Source organism: Tachysurus fulvidraco, chromosome 13, assembly GCF_022655615.1.
Source record: "Tachysurus fulvidraco isolate hzauxx_2018 chromosome 13, HZAU_PFXX_2.0, whole genome shotgun sequence".
NCBI lineage: Eukaryota > Metazoa > Chordata > Actinopteri > Siluriformes > Bagridae > Tachysurus > Tachysurus fulvidraco.
The window spans coordinates 10,113,296-10,131,937 of record NC_062530.1 but is presented as its reverse complement, the minus strand read 5'-3'; the positions used below and the strand labels follow the sequence as shown (position 1 = coordinate 10,131,937).

At 40.3% G+C, this 18,642-nt stretch overlaps 1 protein-coding gene across 5 annotated transcripts in view; it reads left to right on the top strand.

Annotated features, from left to right (window-relative positions):
- The window catches only part of si:ch211-220f16.2 (golgin subfamily B member 1), a 54,269-nt gene that overhangs the window by 28,920 nt on the left and 6,707 nt on the right, over positions 1-18,642 (top strand). For all 5 annotated transcript variants that reach the window (XM_047822696.1, XM_047822694.1, XM_047822697.1 and 2 more), the window contains exons 18-24: positions 500-609; positions 1,618-1,786; positions 1,902-2,006; positions 3,343-7,989; positions 16,025-16,182; positions 17,482-17,536; positions 18,493-18,618. In XM_047822696.1, the coding sequence (XP_047678652.1) occupies positions 500-609; positions 1,618-1,786; positions 1,902-2,006; positions 3,343-7,989; positions 16,025-16,182; positions 17,482-17,536; positions 18,493-18,618 (5,370 nt within the window). The remainder of the gene's footprint in view (positions 1-499; positions 610-1,617; positions 1,787-1,901; positions 2,007-3,342; positions 7,990-16,024; positions 16,183-17,481; positions 17,537-18,492; positions 18,619-18,642) is intronic.

Sequence of the window (18,642 nt, the reverse complement as noted above, 5' to 3'; positions counted from 1 at the left end):
GTACCAGGCCACACAACAGCCTTCACTTTATTATGTTTTGGACTTCAGAGCCTGTGGTGCAGAATCCTTTCTCAGTTTTCTGTGCTATGTTCTATTTCCCCATCAAACAGTTTTTACCCTCAGAAGTCAAACCTCTATTTTTCTTTTATTGCCGCTTTGTCCATTTTTCCTATTTGGACTTCCAGAAATTTGCATGTGTTCTTTTCAAGAGCTCTGTAACTCATCCTTCTAACACAGGTGACCTTCGATGTTGATGAAGGAGGTCGGACATTTTGGGTTTCTCAGGTGTGTTTTGTGTGTGAGAAGGTGTGTATACTGTATGTATATGTGAGAGCAGGTGTATGCGTATTACACACGGTGTCATTTAATCTTGGCTTGGTTGGGTTTGTTGTACTCACTGCTCTCCTGCTTTGTTTGGGCTTTGGTGCTTTTTAAACTCACTTCCAAGTAAAAAGCTCTCTGACACTTTTTCAGTATGTTTTAACCTTTTGCCTTTCAGAATGAATCTGAGAAACTGCAAGCTCAGCTTAGCAGCCTGCGCAGTCAGCAAAGCAGAGATGCTGAAAAGCATCAGCTTCTTGTCACCAGTTTGAATGAGCAACTCAAAGGGTAATATTTCTTTAAAAACCATATTGTCTGGGAAATTACATGGCACACACAACCGCAAAAACTGGGACTCACTAGTGCCCCTTTTACACCGAGGGCTGGTTCAGAGCCAGAGCCTAATTAAGAACCAGTGCTTTTTTTTCGACAGCCAAAGCACCGGCTCTGAACCAGAAAAAGTGGTTCTTAAGTAGCACCAAAACGTTGCTGGTCTAGACTTAAGAACAGCTTGTGACTGGGGGCGGGGCTGTGGGCATTTGATAATGTACCTCAAGTATACTAATGTTTAATACACTTTTACTTTACCGCAATATGATACATTATCAGCACACATGACAGTAGGTAGCTACATGCTAAGGCTAACTTTTTTCTGTGTTAATGATAAAATAATGTTATGTACTTTCTCGATTACAATCTCCGTTTATACAAATTACACGGAGCTGCACGTACTCATTGGATTCGCCGCGTTTGGATGCCAATGTAGGTTCACAAAGCCATGAGCATTAACAGTAAAGCAACATCCGCCATTGTTGTGTTTGTGTTTGCCCCTGCTGCGCTAACGTTGCTGGGAAACGTGATACTGTGCATATACAGTGACGTCAGACTCGGTTCTGTGACGGCTCTCTAACCGATGGAAGGGCAAACCGGTTCTTAGAAGGTTCGCCAGTGGAACCAACATTGAACCAGCACCAGCGCTAGCTCTGAACCAGCACCCGGTTCTTTTTGGAAAAGGGCTTATAGTTGGGACCCAGCACCTGATGCAGCATCTTAATTTTATTATTATTGTAAATATATTTTTGAATGTGCCTATTACTCGCCAAACGTATAAACAAAATTCAAATCTATGATAAACAAATATCCCGCTGATAAATTCCTTGGTAAAATTGTTAGAAGGTTTAATTGTAATAAATTAAGAAATAAATCAGTGATCAGGCACATGTTATATCCATATTTTGGATCATTATTGTCATCATTATTGTCTCCCTCTATTAATTCATTCAACTTGTAATTCAGGCTAAGCAGCACACAGGAGTGTCTCGAATCCTCTCTGATGGAGAAAGAGCACACACTCGCTCAAACATCGGAGAAACTCGAGCTTATCGACAGTCTGAAAGACGCACTGAAGGAGAAGGAGGAGCAGCACAAAGACGTTGCTGATAAACTACTACTGACCGAAAACAATGTGCGTAACCCTGCATTTGCCTAAAATTTACACTTTAAGTAAACCCCCTTTTCCCTCTTTTATAAAAGAGAAGATTGATTAAGTTGTTGTTTTTTTTGTTTTGTTTTTTTATCAGCTTTCTGATGTGACCAAGAAGTGCAGTACATTTGAGAAGCAGTGCACAGAAATGAAAGGAACAGTCGCAGAGCTCATGCAGAAGCTTAATGTGCTGAAAGAGAAGGTGAGTGGTTTGTTTTTCTATACACATTTGTATACACAAAACGTGAAGGAAAAGATATAAAGAAAATATACAAATGTTTCATATGAATACAGTTTGGCAGCAGAACAAGACTGACTAATATGAATAAAGTGCAGATGTGTGCCATTGTGTGCAACGTTCAAATTTGTATTTATTGGTCACATACACGTCATGTGAAACCAGTGTACGTATTGTAAAAGTAGAATAAAAAGAGACTTACAATAAAAAAGCAAAATAAAACTCTTATAGAGTAGCAAAGGGGGAAAATATAAAGTAAGTTTACAGATTAATGGATCGGTGAAATAACTGTATGACAATTATTAATACAGTTTTAGTGCAATATATTCTGTGCACAATCTACTTCAGGTAGTGTGTGCAATGCAGTCAAGCCCAGGTTCTAGTCCGAGGTGTTGTCCTGGTCGAGGACACGAATGGACTGTAGGAAGTAGCTGATCCTCATTCTCTTATTTGGTCTTCACAAAGCAAAAGTGCTTCCCCAACTGCAACAAAATGTCTACTGTTTGGATAGCTAAGGTCTTTCTCTATCTTCCTGGCCTTGGTCTAGCATTGCATGCTGTATATACTGTAGAGGTCAGATTGCTGGTTTCTAGTCCATGCTGTGATGCTTCCCTGTGAAGGGAAAAAGTGTGTAGGTAGGCAGGCTGCTATGGATTCATGGAAATGATGTATATTAAAAGAGTATATTTTTCGTAAGTGCATTGGCCTAAATCAAGGTAGGTGGGAGTCTGATGCGTTGAATGTTTTGCTTATTTGTGCATATGTTTTTGTGTGAAAATCCCCAAACCAGAGCTCAGCAGTTTCTGAAACACACAAACTGGCACCAACAACGTTTTGATGCGAACAGGAAGCTCTCAACCTGTATCTGAATGATTTTATAGATTGCTCTGGTGCAACTTGGTTGATGGTGTGTTCCTTATAAAGTGGCCAGTGAGTGTATAAAAAATGAAAGTATGTAACACTCAGCTTGGGAAACAGTGAACTACTATGTACCCTGTGCAATGTTTCCCAAGCTGAGTGTTACACACCAAACAAAACAGCAGCAATAAACAAATGAGTAATTCCACTATGCTATCATACTTTCATTTTTTTTTATACACTCACTGGCCACTTTATAAGGAACACACTATCAACCAAGTTTGGTCGAAGGTTAAAATGCCTGCCATGTCTCTGTGATGCATACAGCAAAGTGTATATAGATTATTACCTCCAAGCATAGTGGTACTTCAGAAAATACAGGGTATTACGTGACACAATCTGACTATTTTTTGTTTGTTTGTTTGTTTTTATGATTTTTCAGATGCAGAGACAAGAAGCTACAATTGAATCGTTGCAGAGCGATTTGGATCAAACCACCGATGAGCTGGACAAGCTGAACACCACACATTTAGAAGAAAGAGCACAGCTTATTCACGATCTCCAAAGCTGCGAACGAGAAATTGACAGCCTCAAAGACGTTATTGCAGACAAGGACAAGGAAATCTCAGCTCTTTCGGGGAATATGTTAGAATATGCAGAGCAAATACAAGAGCTTAAACAGGAAATAAAGCATAAAGAGGAGGATCTGGTTCGTATAGAGTGCGCTCTTTTGAAAGCTGAACAGGAAGCTCGAATCATTACAGATTCACAGTCTTCTGACCAGAAAACCCTTAATATGAAAATAGCTGAGCTGACTGAACAACTCCGGGTCACTGAGAATGATCTAACCGAGGCCCGTAAAGAGAACGAGGTAAAGAGAAATGAAACGAAGGATCTGCTCAGTCAACTGGAAGAAAACAAGCTGATGATACAAAATCTCAACATGGAAATTCAGAAGCTGCATACAAGTCAGCGTGCTCACCTAACTGAATGCGAAACTCAAATTTCATCACTGAAGGAACAAATGCTGGCTGCTTCTCAAAAACGTCAAGACTCTGAGGACGTTCTTGCTCAGCTAAAGGAGACAAGGAATTCAAACGAGAAGCTCAAAGAGCAGATCCTCGACCGTGAGCAGACCCATGAGAAGGAGATGAAGACTCTTAAGGAAGAACGCAACAAGCTTTTGGCAGACGTTACAAAATATAATAATGAGCTTCAGTCTCTATCCAGTCAGCTTCAAGCACAGGTCGAGTGCCAGGAACAGGTTAAGCTAGGGGTTGAAGAAAAACTGGTGACTATAATGTCGCTGGAGGAAAAGCTGAGGAATGTACAAGAGAAGGCAGAAGAAGAAAAGGCGGCACTACAAGAAGAGTTAGCTGGCAAAACAAAGACCATTTTGAAGCTGGAAGTAAAGATGAAATCGCTTAAGGATGAAATACTAGGTCTTCAAAAATCTCTCGAGGAGAGTTCACAGACCCAAACACAGCTTTTGCAAGAATCCCAGGAACAAATGGATTTAGTGCTAAACCAAAATGTCAGCCTACAGTCCAGAGTGGACGACCTCACGGAAGAGAATCGTGCTCTTAAGCAGGAAGTTGAGAACAAGGTGCAGTTGCTGCAACAGGTTGCAGAGGAGAAAGACTTGCTGCTGAGGAAAACAGAAGAAATTGAATCACGGCAAGTAGAAAATGGGAAAATGGTAGAAGACCTGATTAAAGATAAGGAAAGGCTTAATGATAGAGCTACAGAGCTTGAGCAAAGCAAGCAGTCTCTTTCTGAACATCTGTTGGAGAAAACAGGTGAGTGTAGTCAGCTTAAAGTGTCACTGGAGAATAGTAAAGAGCTGGTTGGGCAATTACAAAGCCAAATAGAGGCCTTGGACACTCAGGTTGACAAATTAAACTGTAAAATATCAGAAAATGAGAGGACTCTGAGTGAGAAAATTGTACAAATAGACACCCAGCAGAGTCAAATCATGCGGCTGCAGGAGAGTTTGAATTCAGGAGAATCGGAGAAGGATAGTCTTTTACAGCAACAAGCCTCCCAGTTCATGTCTTTACAAAGTGAACTTGTACAACAGAGGGATCTTTTTTCAGTGCTTCAAACCGAATGTGACTCCCTCAGAGTAGAATGTACCCGACTCCGTCACAGTCTTCAGGAACAAACCACAGCTCTCACTGATAAGACTAATGAGTGTCAAAGCCATCTAAATGAACTGGACAATAGGAACGCATCTCTTTCTTCCCTCAGCAGTCAGTTAGGGACCACGAATGATCTTAATGCCAAGCTTGAGGCTGAAAATGGTGACATGAAAAAGACCCTAGAAGAGTTGCTTGCCAGTAACAAGAATCTGACTGAAGAAATAAATCTTAGGCAGGCTAATATAATTGAGTTTCATGGCAACATTCAGGCTCTGAGCACACAGAACCTACAAATAAGAGCTTTATATGAGAATAAGGAGAAGGAGCTAGCGGAATTGAGTCAGGTTGTATCCGAAATGGATAAGAAGCTAGCGACGACACTGGAAGAGAAGGGAAACGTTGCTGCTCAGATTTCTATCCTTGCTGAGCAAAATAGTACCATTCAAAAAGAAAAAGAGGAGTTAGAGAAGGAACAAAACTTGTTAAATGACAAACTATCTGGGTTTGAGATGCAGCATGCAGAAAACCGTAAAATTATAGGAGGCTTGCTTAAAGACAAAGAAGAGTTAAGCGAAACAATCAAGCAAACCAAGGAAGCCATACTTGAAAAGACAACCGAATGTGAGTCTCTCTCAAGACAACTTCAGGAGAGCAGAGAGTCTATAAACCAATTGAATGAACAGCTGAGGATGTCAGATTCTCAATTTAACATCAGTTTTGCAGAAAAAGACCAGGTCATTTCAGATCTACGCAAACAGCTTGTGGGTTCTCAGGACCAGCTTACTCACCTACAAGAAACTCTCTCATTACTTCAGGAACAGGGTGTTGCTCTAAAGTCTGGACTTCTGGAGAAAGATGCAGTTATACAACAGCAGTCTAAGGAGTGTTCTTCCTTACAAAGTGAGCTTAATCATCAGCAAGAGCTTTCCACAAACCTCAAAACTGAGAACGAGAAGCTTAAAGGGGAATGTTCCCAAGTGCTCCAGGATTTGAGAGCGAGAGAAAGTGAATGTTGTAATCACACCGACGAGCTTAACAAGAGAAATGAATCGCTGGTTTCACTTAATGGCCAGTTAGCAACCATGAACGACAATGTTGCAAAGCTTCTCTCAGATAACGAGCATCTTAAACATTCTTTGGAGAGTCATTCGGCAGAGAGCGCAATGCTGAAAGAGGAGCGGAGCCAGAAACAAGTGGAGCTGCTGAAACTTCAGGATAAGGTGCAGGAACTAAATGAGGCAAATAGTACATTAAATGTCAAACTCCAAAAATCAGAGACAGAGATTTCCATAAAACAAGAGGAAATCTGTGCTCTTCAGAAACAGTTGTCCGACAGGGATGCAGATTTCACATGTTTGGCGCAGCAGCTAGGGACCGAGCGTTCCAAGGCCGAAAGCCTCCATCTGGAACTACAGCAAAAAGAGGAGTCCTTTAAACAACAGGAGACATTCTTGAGTCAATTACAGGTCAGATTTGAATCTGGCGAGGGTCAAATCAGCCAGAAAATGGAAGCCATATCTGAGCTACAGAGGGATGCTCAGAACTTACAAAGATCACTGCAGGAGAAAGATGTCTTACTGCTCAAGAAAGATCAAGAGATTGCTCGGTTGAGTGAAAAGATAACGTCAGAATTAGAAGTGTCAAAAGCACGCATTAAATCTGACATGGGTGTCATCTCTAAATTACAAGGCGACTTGGAGGTTTTGCTTGAGAAAAATGACTGCCTCAGTTCAGCTCTAACTGAAAAGGACGCTCTGCTGAAGAACGAAGCAGAGAAGCAGCTGAGCATGAAGGCCAACACTGACAAACTTGAAGACACCATTTCCCAACTGACTTGTAAAGCACAGGGCTTTTCCTCCGAGATCGCACAACTCAGGGCTGCACTAGCTGAGAAAGATCAGGCCCTTCTTGACACTTCATCTAAACAGTCTACAGAGCTCTGCAGCCTGAATGAAACCCTGAAAGTCAAAGATGTAGAAAATGACAACTTAAGACAAGAGTTGTCTCAACTTAAAGAACAGCTTTCAGTGTTGAACTTCAATCTCAGTGACCAGTTTGCAGAGGTATCAAGACTCAAAGCAGCCCTTGAAGAAAGCACTTGCACTGTGGTGGACAAAACTGAAGCTCTTCAGGATCTTCAGAGGAAGGCTGGTGAGGCTGACTTGTTGAAGAGTCAGTTTATGGAAAGTACAGAACTAGTGTCTGAGCTACAGTATCAAACTCAGGCCCTTAAGGAAGAGTCTGTGAGGCTTTCCATAACGATAGAAGAGAAGCAAAGTGCCTTAACAAACCTTCAGGATAAATTTGCTTTTCAAGTGGAAGAACTTCAAGAAGCCAAGAATCTGCTGTTCCAAAAGAACAAAGAATTGTCAAACCTAAACCAGACGATAAGTGAGCGAGACCGACAAATCCACACCCTTCTACAGGAGTCATCATCTTTGCAGAATGAGGTCCAACAGCTGCGATTGTTTAACGCCGAAGTTCTGAAGCAAAAGGATGATGCATTAGTTGCTCAGCAAATGAATGCCAATGCCCTGACTATAGAAATCGAGAGATTAAAGGAACAACACCTTCAAGTTGCAGCCCAGGTTAATTCCCTGACTGAGAGCCTTGAGCAAAGGGAATTGGCTCTGCATGCTATTAATAGTCAATACACTGCTCAGGTAAAGCATACAGAGGACACCATGTCAGAGATGCAGAAAATAAATGAGCTGTGCAAGAAGCTTCAAGAGGAAAAACGTTTGACCGAGCAGGAGCTCGATCGAGTCAACAACGAAAGGACAAAAAAGGAAGAGGAGGCCCATAAGTTATTTCTGGAAAAAGAGGCATTCAGTAGGAATTACAGTTCTGAGATCCAAAGGACACAAGAACAGCTGCAGCTTCAAAGTCAACAGCAACACAGTAGCATGGAGAGAATGAAGACAGAGATGGAGCAACTCCAGGACAAGGTTAGTGCCAAAGATGATATTATCACCGGATTGAAATCCGAAGTTGAGAGAGTTGAACAAACTCTTCAAGAGTCTGAGAAAGAGTGGCTTTCAGTGCTTGACAGGGAAACACAGGCTAAGAATATCCTCGCTAAACAACTCGAAGAAATCAAGCATGAACTGACTTCCAAAGACAGTAAAGTGCATGCTCTGAAACAGGACCTAGATCATTTAAATGAAAAGTTAGTCAAAGCCATGCTGGCTATTGAACAGGGCTCAGAGAGGCTTAAGGAAAAAGAATTGGATGCTTTAATGAGTAGAAGCAAATTAGAGGAGTTTGTATACACAGTTCAAGAAAAGGATAAGGAGAATATTGAATTAAGCCAGGCCTTAAATGATAAGATGATAGAGCTCAGGAAACTGGTAGAAAGTCAAGAGTATGCTCAGAATGAGGTATCCCGTTTAACACAGTGCGTGTCAGATAAAGAAGAGGCTTTCAGGGAAGAGCGGGTTTCCTTACAATCCACAATTAAACAGTTACAAGAAGTCAGTCACACTCAAGAGTCCTTCTTTAAGAATGAATTAGCTAAGTTAAATAGGGAGCATGTGGAGGGTCTAGAGAGAAATAGTGAGAGCGAAGGCAAGATCACTTTTTTGTCTGAAAACATTAAAGAGCTTGAAGAAAAACTCAGGACCGAAGTCCAGAAATCTGAAGTTCTGAAGGAGGCTAGTTTGAAACACAATGCACTTATCCAAAAGAAAGATGATGAACTCAGTTGTATGAGCATTCAGATAAGTCAGCAAAAAGAGCTAATCACAGCACTCAGCCAGCAGCTAAAATTGAGAGAGGCGTCGATAACACAAGTGGTTGCATCTGCCTCAAATGAAAGGATAAAACACGAGGACCAGCTCAACAGTCTGATTTCACAACTGGAAGAGACAAAGGCAAATCTCTCTCTTTACCAAAGTCAAATTGAAATGAAAGAATCTGAAAACAAGGTTTTGGTGAAACACAGCAATGAACTTAAAGCTGAAATCTCCCAAGTAACTAAAGACAAAGAGGCCATGAAGAAAAAGCTCCAAGCAGCGCTTGTTGTTAGGAAAGAATTGCTAAAAAAAATAGAGGAACACGAGAAACAGCATGCAAAAAGTGCTGAGAGCAAAGTAGAGGATTCAGCTTTGCGCGAGAAATTCGAAGAACTCACGATGCAAACAAACTCTCTCAAAAAAGAACACGATACAATTGTTTCAGAACTTAGTCAGCAGTTGAAGGATAAAGACAGTAAAATCACTGAGTTGGTGCTGTTTATGTCAGAAAAAGATCAGACCATAGTGCAAATGGAAGACCGTGCTCATTATTTACAAGGTAGACTAAAGGAACAGGAGGATCATTTGAGCTCCACCCTCCAGAAACTAGAAGAACAGAAGCTTTTAATTGATCAGCTTCAAATTAAAAGCAATGAAAACGACGTCGCTTTTGAGAATGAAAAACGGAAATTTGTGGCCAAACTCGAGCAACTAGAGAAAGACATGACCGACAAGGACGCAAGAAGCGAGAGATCACATCATACCGAAGAACTAGAAAGTGAGTTGGCTAAGGTAAAGAAAGAGAAATCTGAGCTTCAGAGGAAAGCTCAAGCTGCATTGTTGGCCCGCAAAAAATCTCAAGAAAATCAACAAATGTTAAATGACGAGCTTTGTGAACTTAAGGCCAATTTCGCATCTCTTCAGGAGAAGCACGACCAGCAAACTCAGGAGTTTATGGCTGTTCAATCAGTCTATGATCTCAGAGTACAAGAGCTGGAATGTACACTTCAGAATTTAAAATGTCTGCAAGACAAAGTAGAGGCATTAGACCGAGGCATTGAGGAAAGAGAAAAGGCTGTGCAGCATTTACAAGCGTCCTTAGAAACACAGTCAGGGCAAACATCGTCAGTTGTTGAAGAGCTGGAGTGTCTTAAACAAAACTTGGAAAATGCAAAATCTGAATTGGCTCATAAAGATGAATTACTATTCAGCTTGCAAAAACAGTCTGAAGAAATGGTAGAACAAAGATCTGAACTTGCTAAAGAAATCACAGAAAAAACTGATGAGATGGCAAAACAAAAGTTTTACATCCAAAGTATTGAACAGCAACTTAAGGACCTGGAACAAAGCACTGCCAAGCTTCAGTCTGACCATCAAAATCAATTGGATATCCTTAATGCATCCTTTGAAGAACGGTCGTCTTTACTTCAAGAAGAGCTGGAGTGTCTTAAAAAGAAATTGAAAAAGATCACAGATGAAATGGCCCACAAAGATGAACTACTGCTCAAATTTGAGGAACAATCCAAAGAAATGGTTGAGAAGTTTCTGTTTGAAAAATCTGAACTTGATAAAGAGATCCACGAGAAGAACCAAGAAATTGAGCTCCTGAAGTTCTATATTCAGACAACTGAAATACAGCTTGAGCAGTTTAAAAATGATACAACCAAGCTTCAGTCTGAGCATCTGACCCAATTGGCATCTTTTGAAGAGCTAAAACCAACTATGAAGGCAGCTGAAGGTGAAGAATGCAAGAAAAACGAGTTGCAGAATCAAATAGAAAAACTTTGCCATGATAGAGATGTCGTAACAACAGATCTGGAGTCTGCCTTAAAAATGGTCACTCAGAGATCAGAAGAACTGCAAGTTTTGCAGAATGAATTAACCGTAGCTCGTCAGCAGGTTTCTGAAGAACATTCCCAGTGGCAAGAAGCAAAATCTGAAGTGGAACAACTGAAATTAGAAAAAGAAGCTCTATGGAGAGAAAAAGAGAGCTGCATGATGGACATTGAAAAATCCAGACAGGATTACACCCAACTTGAGTCCCAGCTGAAGCAACTTGAAAGACAAAACAAGGAGCTTCTGGTTAAGACCAAATTTACCGACAAGGCGTCAGACGATAAACCATCTGTACCATCTGAAAGCTCGAAAGTGACTTGTGAACCACGAACCACTTTAAAAGAGGGAGAGTTTCAGTCTTTGCTTACAGAAAAGGAGGCACTCATATCTGCTCTAGAACAACAACTTCAGAGACAAATTCATCTCCATGAGGTTGAAATGGAAAAAATGAGAATAGAAGTCAGTGAGCGACAACAGAAACCAGCAGAAATTGGAGATAAGAAGTCAGTAGATCAGCTAACAAAAAAACTTCAAGCTGCTTTGATTTCTCGCAAAGAGCTTTTGAAGGAGAATCGGGCCTTCACAGAAGAAATCCAGAAACTACAGTCAAAGAATCAACATGTGCAAAGTGAACTGTCATCTTTAGAAAGCACTGTTTTTGATCTCAGACGGCAGAAAAACGAACTGGAAAGTAACATTTCCAAGCTAAGTGCTGAAAAACAGATCCTCGACAGGGATGTGGATCGAATCCTGAGCGAAAATCACAACCTATCAGCAGCCTGTGAAAGCCTTAAACTCACAATTGAGAACATCACCCAACAGAAGCAAGCCTTCTCGTGTCAACTGGAATCCCTTAAAGACTCACAAACCGAAGAGTTGTCCGAATGGAAATCCAAGCATGCCGATTTGAAGCAGGAATATGAATCTCTCCTCCAAGCTTACGAGAATGTCAGCAGTGAAATGGACAAGATGAGGCAGCTTCTTGAAGGTGCTAAGAGAGAGAGGCAGGAAGCTCTTTTAAAGTCTCACAAATATGAATCCGAAAGAGACATTCTCGATAAACAGATTGCTGAATTAGTGGAAGAGAATGACAAAATGAAAGAAAAAATGAGAAAGTTTGCCAAGGTGAAACAACAAAAGATTGAGGTCCTTGAAGAGGAAAATGAAAAGATAAGAAAAGACCTGCTGTCTTTTGATGACAAACAAAAATGCACAGTCGACGAATTGACTTTAACAAATAGTAGGTTAGAAAGTGAGATCAAGTCCCTTCAAGAAGCATCAGAGGAGCTCAGAGGACAGATGTGCAAACTACAGCAGGAGAACCAGATCCTGGATAAGGAGCTCAAAGAAGCAAGCTTATCTCGTGAGAAGTGGCACAAGGAGTCTGAATTAACTGAAAGCAGTCTGCAGGTCAAATTAAGTGAAGCTCTTAGTTTAAACGGATCTTTTGCAGCTCAAATAGAGACCCAAAAAACAGATTTAGAGGCGCATATTGAAATGGTCACGCTGCTAGAAAAGGAGAAGTCAAATCTTGCTGAGAAACTAAAACAGACAAAGGATAACTATGAAGGAGAAGTGAGCGAGCGCGACAAAATGATATCAGATCTTAAGCAGGTAATAGAGAAAAACAGACAAGAAACTATAAACCTAAGTGAAAAGGTTAAGATTTTGGAAGATGATAAATGTATGCTGCAAGAGGAACTCGAGAACGTCCAAGAGACATCCGATAAAGTAAAAAACGAAAACGAATATTTGGAGACAGTGCTTCTGAAAAATTCTGAAAGAATCGATGAATTGACCGAGGCAGTTAATATCTTGCAAACGCAAAAATTGCAGCTTTCTGCTCAACTCATGGAAGTCAAGGAGGACAAGGCAAAGGTTTGTCGAGAAAAGGAGCACTTGCACTCGAAGCTTGTGAAAGAATTTGACGAAAAGCTCAAAGTGTTGCAAAGAGGCACAGAAGGTTCTAAAAACATGAAGAAAGAACTACAAGAGCTGCTAAAAGAGAAGCATCGAGAGCTCAACCTGCTACAAGAAGATTGTATTAAATATCAGGAATTGATCCTTAATCTAGAAAGGTCTCTAAAACAATCTGAGAGCCAGCAACAGCAAGTACAGAAGGAGCTCAGTGACATGACTGAGAACGTCAACGTTTTGCAAAAGGAGAATGGAAGTCTCGAAAAAGAAGTCAAAACACAGAAAAACCTCCTCAACGAGACCAAAGAGGAACTGTCCAGAGTAACTTCTGAGAAACATGCACTTGAAGAGAAACTCGCAGAGCGGCAAGAACAGTCGGAATTTGAGTCGGCGGAAAGGGAGAAGTCCTTGGAAAAAATGGCAGAACAGCATCAAGCCCTTTTAAAAGAACAGCGAGCGGAGATGCAGAAACAGATCAGCAACTTGCAAGAGCAGAATAACAGGGAAGCTCAAGTTATTATGTCCTTACACAAACAAGTGGAGTCTAAAGCTTTGCAGCTTAAAACCCTACAGAGAGAAGCAGAGACCAATTCGGCCAAGCTAGCAGTGTTAAGTGTAGATCCAAACATTGGCAACGCTGCAGAGCAGTGGGACAATGTTTTTTATAAAGTCTTGCATGATAAGGACAACCAGCTTCATGAACAAAGCTTGGTTATTACTCAACTATCAGAGGAGAATAGGGAGAAAGCCAGGGTGTTAAGTGATCTGCAGATTACTAATCGGAAATTGGAGAGGACATTGAACGAATATTCAGTTGCAGCTGCCGCACACCAGAGGCAGCTCTTTGTAATGCGTGCAAGCAATACTGAACTCAATCAAAACCTCGAGATACTTACAAAACGGTCCGCCGAACAAAGTGCCTTAATTGAGAGGTTAGTAGATGATAAAAGCAGACTTGTGAAACAAGTCGAAGAGCAAAAATATTCCATTTCTCAAGTAAAGTCCAATCTTGAGCACTCCTCTAAAATGTTAGCAGACAAAGAATCCGAGCTCCTTGTAGTCCAGGCCCAGTACAGCAAGCTTCTAGTTGACTTGGAAAAGCGAGAAGCCATTTTATTGCACTTGAAATCTCTTATTCAAAGCAAAGATTCTGAGATATCCACTCTGTTATCTTCAAAAGATGGACAGTTGTCAGGGTATCTGGAGCAGCTTCAGGCTAATCATCATGCTCAGTTAGCAGGGTATGATGACAGATTGACTGCTCTCTATACCAAGCAAGAAAGTTCTGATAAAGAAGCAAAGTCTTTAGAAAGCAAAATCCGAAGTCTTCAGGTCAGTTTGGACAGATGTGCTCAGGAGAAGGAACAGATGGTAATAAATGTTGCCACCTTTAGAAACTCAGTATTGTCTTTGCAAGCTGAAAAAGAACATTTGGCGTCGGAATTAAAGCAGATAAAGGAACAGGGTAAAGAAGAATCTGCCCAGAGTGTGACCAAGAGCTTAAAACAAGAGATCAGAACCCTTCTTCATCAGATGGATGATCTCAATTCAGAGAATGCGATGCTCAAAGCTCAGCTTATTAGATACAGAGAGGATTTAAACCAGGTTTTATCCCTTAAAGACAACCAGCTTAAGGATCTTCTCAAGAAGCAGCAGGATTCCATAAGAAACCTTGAGAACCAAAAACGAACCGTTGAAATGCATCATTGTGATGCCCTCTTAGAGGTACAGAAGGAAGCAGAGGAAATCAAAGCCTTAAAAGAAGAAAAAACGAAACTACATTCTCAGGTGCAAGAACTGCGAGACAGTTTATCGGCCTTACAGAAGGAGAAACAGGAGACGAATGAGAGTAAAGTGATTGCTGATTTACAGCAAGCCATCGCAGCAAAAGCTTCTGAATGTAATGAACTTCAGCAAAAGTTGTTCGCTCAAAAAGTGGCTGCAGATGACTTGAACAGGAGCCTAAAGGAAACAGTCAAAGAGTCTCAAAGAAAGTTGACAGAGGCTGAAGAAAAGTACAGCCAAGAACTAAACGCTTTTAAGCGTGAATTTAATTTAATGAGAAACGAGAGAGAAACCGCAGACCAAAGGGTTGCAGATTTGGCCAGAAATCTTATGCAAGCAGAGCAGGAATTGTCTGAATCTAAAAGCCAAAACAAGAATCTGAAATCTCAGAACGAATCACTTGGAAAAGCCATGGCAGCACTTCAGAATGACCGGGATCAGCTCATAGATGAGTTCAAGATTCTACGCGGCAGATACGACGAAGAACTCAGGGAAGCTACAGCATCCGTGAATAAATTTGAGCGTCAGCTGAACGAATCCACCTCTGAAATATCAGCTCTTGATACAGAAAAGAACATCTTGGTCCAAAAGCTTCTGGCACTGGAAAGCAAAGACGCACATTCCAAATTATCAGTGCTGGTGAACGACCTTTCACAAGCCGTATCTGAGAAAGAAGGCCAGCTTAAACAGGCATCGCTGGAGAAGAGCTCCTATAGCAGACAGGTTAATGCGTTTTCAAAAGCGATGGTCAGTCTTCAATCTGACCGAGACAGACTGATGGAGGAACTCAGGAAGGCCAAGAAGGAAGTCGAATGTAGACAGCAATCAAGCCCTGAACCAATCGAGTCTGTCAAATCCAAGGATTCAAATAACCTTAGCATCAGTGCTGGTTCTCTTCAGACTGAGAGAGATGGCCTGGTGAGTCCTGGGCTATGTCTGTGATTAGATTGAGTATTTCTTGTGGCATGTGGGCATTTGTTAAGGGCATGCAAGGCTGTTCTGGTTGGTGTGCTTTTGTATGGCTTCACATGGATGTGCTAAGAGCATGGGGTTTTGACTCTTACCTTTTTTCGTTCAAAATGACCTGAACTGTCTGAAGCAAAAAAATACCTGTCCCTTTTATTCCATCTCTTGAGCACCAGGCCTGGGAAGGGCTCAATTTTCATCTGTATTGTTGATGTTATGCTTCACTGAGATTTCGGTGCGTTGCACACTCAGCATGTTTGTGTAGTCCAAATCAGACTGTAAATTGTTTCTGCGCTGGTAACGTTTCTAACTTACTAAATTCTTTAACTTAATTCCGGTGCACTTTTTATGTGCAGCAGGGCACCTTACCTCATCTTTCCCACAACAGTTCCCTGCCAATAATAGTACTTGTACGTTTTGGAAAAATGAATGTTCACGTGAACACAATTTGCAAGACCTCCTCCTACAAGTAGTCTCCAGTTCAGTTCCATGGTGTACTTCTTGGTCCACATGATTGCTTTACCAGTTTTTCATGTGAACCATGCTCTGATTTGGACAAAACTGCCAGTGTGAAAGCCCCTTTATTGAAGATCAATTGGAGTTTGTACATTTACGGTGTTATTAAATACACAGAGATGGCTTGAAGCAATGGGACTCTTTTCAGAATTTTTTTATGTATTATTTTATTTGACTTTTTTGCTGTTATAGCTTTTCAAGCAAATCTCTTTTCTTCTTTGTCTTCTAGCTTAAGGAGGTTGGAAACTTGCGGTCTCAGAATGCTGAGCTGGTGGAGTTGAAGTTGAAATACGATGACCAACAGAGGGCACTACAACAAGCACACGCTTACAAACACCAGTGTGAAAAAGATGTTCTTGGATACCAGGAAGAACTAGCACAGCTGAGGTAATTCTTGGATTTTCTGTACAGATCTTTCCTCGTTGGCTGAACACTGTATTAGATGATGATATGATCAGCATGAGTAAGCTTGGGAAGATTGATAATAGTGTCAGGAATCGCTGATAGTTTCCAACAATCGCAATGGCTGTCGGAAAACATAGCATCTGCAGCTTTTATATCAACGAAAAGAATTGTTTTGTCTCGTAATATTTGCATATGTTTAGTCAGAACATGAAGTGAGCTTTAAGTTAGGCTTAGAGATAGCTTACTAGATAACTATGGTAACTAAAAAAACTGATAAATTATTGTAATTCGTAGCAACGAATTTTTTTCCACTTTAATTAAGGAAATTTTAATCTTTTTTATATTTCATGGATGAAATAAGGGCTAAATATGGCACTAGTGTTTCCTGTGACTTGTACAGCACCTCTGGGTTACTTAAGTTAATCTGTCAGTGCTGGTGCATTGAACTGTAGCATGATGAATATGTCCATGTTGGCCTTTCAACACCCCTTAGTGTACTACCAAGAATCAAACTGTCATTTAAAATCAAACTGTCATCCTGTTTTTGATAAATCATTCATCAACCCTTAATTGATATTGACTTCACTCACACAGTTCACTCTACTGTTACACATTACCACATCTAAAGATTTTCACCAACGAGTATACAGTGAGTCGTATGAACTGTATGGTTTATAAATGTCTTTGTAGTGGTGCAGTGGCTAAGTGGTTAACCTGTTTTCCTCACACCACTGGGGTTGTGGGTTCAGTTCTCGCCCTCACACCATGTGCACAGAGTTTGAATGCTCCCCTGCTACAGTGGTTTCTTCCAGGTACTTCAGTTTCCTCCCCAATTCAAAAATATTGTTTTAGACTGATTGACATATCTGAATTGTCCATACTGTGTATGACCTGCGATGGGTCCTGCATTGTACCCAGGTATAGGCTCCAGTTTCCCCATGACCCTGGGTTGGATAAACAGTACAGAAAATGGATGGATGGTAAAATTCATTGTAGTCTTCTTTAGTAAATTTATGCAGCCTTGTAACTTTAATAATAGGATTAATGTTTGTACACCTAAACTGACTGAGGTCACTGTGAAAGGTCTTTCTATCCTATAATCAGCATGATAGTTACACATACACACACACACACACACACGCACAGGAAGTCATTAGCACTATGCTTGGCATGATATGCTGTCAAAGCCAGGAAAATGTGTGTAACATTTAATGGAACAGTGGAGTCTGCGTTTATAGTGACAGCATTGTGATTTTTTTTTTCACCTCTCTAACCATGCAGGTCTGAAAAGAGCCAACTGCAGTCTGAATGTCAAGCTCTCAGGGAGTCCAGCAAGGTAATATAATACAGGCCACATTTCTTTTTTTTCTTTTTTTTACAGACAGGAAGGTCACACAGTAGTGCATATAATGTACACTGATAAATTATCAGATTATTATAAGATCAACACTAACAGTATTTTAGAACAGGGTGCACAAGTCATAGAGCCATTAGCTAGCCCACTAAGCAAGTGAAAGCTTAGTGAAAGTTAAATGTGGTAGCTGTTGTGATCTTTTATAGTATGCCGAGCTGGTAAGCTACATAAGCACATTAATACATAAACAAGTTTGTGAATTTACTACTAGGGGTGAATTGGCTGTAGTCAGGTCACAAATTTTGTGTCATTTGTGTAGCTAATTCTGAGTAGTTACACACCAATGTGACATTTTTTTTTTTTTTAAATATATTCCTTATAAAACCTATTTCTGTGAAAGGCAATCAAGTCATTTAATAATAATAATAATAATAATAATAATAATAATAATAATAATAATAAAGAATAGCCTGGATATTATATCCTGGACACACAGGCTTTCTTCTATAAGGTACAGGTGACTCCCTCTCTCTATATATATATATATATATATATATATATATATATATATATATATATATATATATATATATATATATATATATATATTCCAAGTTCATAGAAAATTGCTAAATTTATCTAAATTTATTTATTTATAAAATTATATGGCTAAAAGAGATACATAGGCACAAAAATGCAACTTAAACGGGGAAATATTTTTTAAAAACATTTAAAGAGTGTTTCACAAATTCACATTGAACAGCAAGAGCTAAGAAAAGTCTTTATGTTACGAGAATAAGCGTACATTTATGTCACATTCAAAACTCATTCGAATTCTTTTATTATAATAGCAGAGGCTGATGGTAGACAAAGGATTAGATGTATGCAGGTTTTATTGAACTGTGTGTGTGTGTGTGCGTGTGCACGTGTGTGTGTAGGAGACTGGTTTTGTTTCAGGTAAAGGCACATCTTCAGAGCAGGTTGCACAGCTGCAGGCTCATCTACAGCGCTGCCTGGTGGAGATTCAACAGAGAGATTTTGGTTTTCAGCAGCTCAATATAAAGGTGTGTACACAAGCCAGCACTCAA